At 35.8% G+C, this 3030-nt stretch overlaps 1 protein-coding gene across 2 annotated transcripts; it reads left to right on the top strand.

The window, feature by feature from the left end:
- Positions 1-335: 335 nt before the first annotated feature.
- On the top strand, positions 336-2775 carry LOC125777450 (tektin-4). 2 transcript variants are annotated; one of them, XM_049452424.1, is made up of 7 exons: positions 336-502; positions 570-644; positions 704-978; positions 1046-1272; positions 1395-1689; positions 1754-1976; positions 2240-2775. In XM_049452424.1, exons 1-7 carry the CDS (start codon positions 455-457, stop codon positions 2615-2617), a joined length of 1521 nt encoding a protein of 506 aa, XP_049308381.1. In that variant the 5' UTR covers positions 336-454; the 3' UTR covers positions 2618-2775. The 2 variants fall into 2 exon arrangements, with proteins under 2 accessions (XP_049308381.1, XP_049308380.1); XM_049452423.1 differs by having other exon boundaries at positions 567-644.
- The last annotated feature ends 255 nt before the right edge of the window (positions 2776-3030 follow it).

Genomic DNA, 3030 nt, shown 5'->3' with positions numbered 1-3030 from the left:
TATAGTCACCGAAGAAATAAGATTTCTGGCAGAAGCCCGCTTCAAAAGTCTTAATGAACATGTGAATGAGGCAGCGAGAAATCTCTGTTTATACCGACATATATGTATGTAGATCTCCAGTCTTTTATGTCCAAAAATTCACATAATTTAGTTGGAAGACCAAGAAATTGAAGAAATTCAGGAATTAATTTCTTTGTAAACTTTGTAAGCTATTAAAATCAAACAGCTCGTTAGTTTCGGAAACTGGTTACACTATATGTAGTGCTATGAAACATAGTTATCGTTGCTATCAAACATAGTTATCGCGTTGAAATTGCTTGGTTACGAAATGAAAAATAATATTTAGAGTGTCAAAACAATTCTTCATTGAGAAAATTTATGTCTAAGTGAAATTAAAAATTTATTCGTTTTATTTGTTTATAAGTGTACACATCTTTTTATATTACAATTCAAAATGGAAGCTGACCCTTGCAATACTCAATTTGTTGAGCAGGTGGATAATGTAAGTTTGGCTAAGAACGCAACGTTTTTTTTTTGTTACTTTCTTGACCATTTAATATTTTAAGAAGCTAAACTTAAACGATGAGTGCGAACGAATGGATACAGTTAAGCAGCTGCCAGAAAATAAGGAATTGAACATAGCCGTAAGTTAAATTGAAGAGGATGATAAGTTCTTTTATGATATAAAATCCTACTTTTATAGCTGTCAATCAATCCAAAGGCAGACGAGTTTGAGAATCCGCCATGCTACATTCCACAACCAGGTGATGAGCTGCCTTCTAAAGATCTACTCAAACCGATGGGTCCAATAGGCCCATGGGCTACAGGAAAAGTGGATTGGAGTCCCATGGCTGGTTTAACAGGCACACGTCCGGTTGTAGACCGTTATTCAATAACAAGATTCAGTCCTAATGAATGGCGTGCAAAAAATAAGGAGACTTTACAAAAAACCAATGATATTTTCGATAAAGCAATCAAGTATTTCTCATTAAATTATTATATATGTATGTATATGCCAATAGCATTTTCTTTTAAACGCTGACAGAAACCAGTATAGTTCGAAAACTGCATTTATGCGCATCAGTGCGTTGGTCGAGAAGACACAGGCGGAAACAACGAAAAATTTGAAACAACGCGGCCAACTTGTAGGCAAGTGGAAGACTACTTTGGAAACAGCTATAAAAAATATGGCGGATGAAATCAGTACTTTGGAAGAGGAACGAATTCGTTTAAAAAAATCTTTAGTTATTTTGGGTGTTCCTGAATCGATAGGCAAGTTAAAGTTTACCCCATTTTGTAGTTTGAAAATTTCAAAAATCTTTATTTTTTAAAGCACAAGTGTTTGTATAATAATATGCTAAGCTTAATAATGTAGAATATTTACGGTATTTTAGCTAAAGAGTGTATAGAGAAGCGTGCAGGACGACCCGATACGGAATTGGTTCGAGACACGCCTGAGGAAGAGCTGATTAATGAATTGGCGCTTATTGCCGAGATACGTCAACAGTTAAAAAAAACATTGGAAGATTTCGAACAGCAGCAGGTGGAAAATCGTACGGCAAGACAACGCCTTGAATATGATTGGAGCGACAAAAAAGAGGCTTATGAAATTGATACAATCAATGTGGGACTTAATAACTTTTCGAAAACAATAATGTTTCGTCCTGGGGCAATTCGCCAGCCACCTGAGTGAGTAATACTTGTACTAATAAAATGAGTAGAAAAGATTTTTGTATATGATGACTTTTTTCAGGCAAGCATCCGAACAATACTGGGAGCATTTCAGCAAAGAAACATTGGAGGAATGTGAGAAGTGTCGACAAAAATCGATCAAACTACGACAAACACTCAATTCAATCTTGATGAATGCTGCTCGTGATATACGCAATCAGGCAGATGTAGTAGAACGTGCTTTTATTGCTCGCATAAATTGCACTCAAGAAAATCTACAACGATTTGAAAATGAGCTGCGCGATGTAAGCGTATTTACCAATAACACTAATTACACTAGTTTACAGTCATTTTGCGACTATGATATTAGAGGCTGTTTCTAGCTAATTTTGTTGATAAAATGGCAGTAAACATTTTAATTTTTTGTTAACTCAAATTCGTTATCAAATACTACACAGATCTCTTATCACATCAGTCGCAAAGTTTTTCTTCAGATTTTTAGTGTTATTATCTATTATTATTTATTATATTGATTTTTAATCTTTGTTTTCTCTTCAAAAACACCCAGTGCCTCCAAAAGCTGGCTGATACTGAGACACGTATTGTTCAATTGCATCGTGCAGTTCGTAGCTTTGATGCAGCTATGAAGGTGGCACAAACTCGCATGGATAATCGTAGCTTCAGGCCGAATGTAGAAAATTGTCGTGATTTTGCGCAGCAAGATCTCATCGACGAGGTGGCAACAATACAAAGCGGCGTCACAGCCATGTTGTCTGAGTTGGATGCAGCAGAAAATATCAAAACCGGCCTTATGCAAACACGCAGCCTTCTGGAACGGGAAATCATGTTGAAACGGCGGACATTGTGGTTAGATCGAGACCGCTGCATGTTACTACGCTCTCACTATCCATCAGCAAGTGCATTAAGTGGATTTGCCAGCATGTAAAATATGAAATTATCGAATGTGGTTATCGTCCTTAAAACAGATGTAATAAGAAAGATACGTATCTGACCACCAAAACTGGTTAAATTTTCTGTATCAATATGTTCTGATCTTTCTTCTTTGTTAAAATTAATAAAACATGTGGATATCTTATTATCGATAATCAGTTTTTTGGTGAATTATTTATAAATCAAAGTAAGTGTAATGGGTAAATTCTGAAGCAAGGTAAGAAGTACGCCCTTACTCTTACACTACTCGGAACCAAATTTAGATCCCTCCTCCCACTAGAGTTATAATAGTCTTTTGTAATTTCGGTCAATTATTGGTAGACAATGGCCAAGTTCAGAGAGTGTACAAAGTGTCTGCCATTCAAACCATTTTAACTTTGGTAAAACCTTTCTTGTTCTTTTGTTTGT

This window comes from Bactrocera dorsalis, chromosome 3 (genome assembly GCF_023373825.1).
Source record: "Bactrocera dorsalis isolate Fly_Bdor chromosome 3, ASM2337382v1, whole genome shotgun sequence".
In the NCBI taxonomy this organism is placed as follows: Eukaryota; Metazoa; Arthropoda; class Insecta; order Diptera; family Tephritidae; genus Bactrocera; species Bactrocera dorsalis.
This window is presented reverse-complemented; position numbering and strand designations above follow the sequence as displayed.

Excerpts from the sequence above, each read along its gene's own strand:
- LOC125777450 (XM_049452423.1), top strand. The coding sequence starts at position 455 with ATGGAAGCTGACCCTTGCAATACTCAATTTGTTGAGCAGGTGGATAAT. Across the intron at positions 503-566 it reads TTGTTGAGCAGGTGGATAAT|AAGCTAAACTTAAACGATGA; the intron begins GTAAGTTTGGCT and ends TAATATTTTAAG. Across the intron at positions 1,977-2,239 it reads TTGAAAATGAGCTGCGCGAT|TGCCTCCAAAAGCTGGCTGA; the intron begins GTAAGCGTATTT and ends AAAAACACCCAG.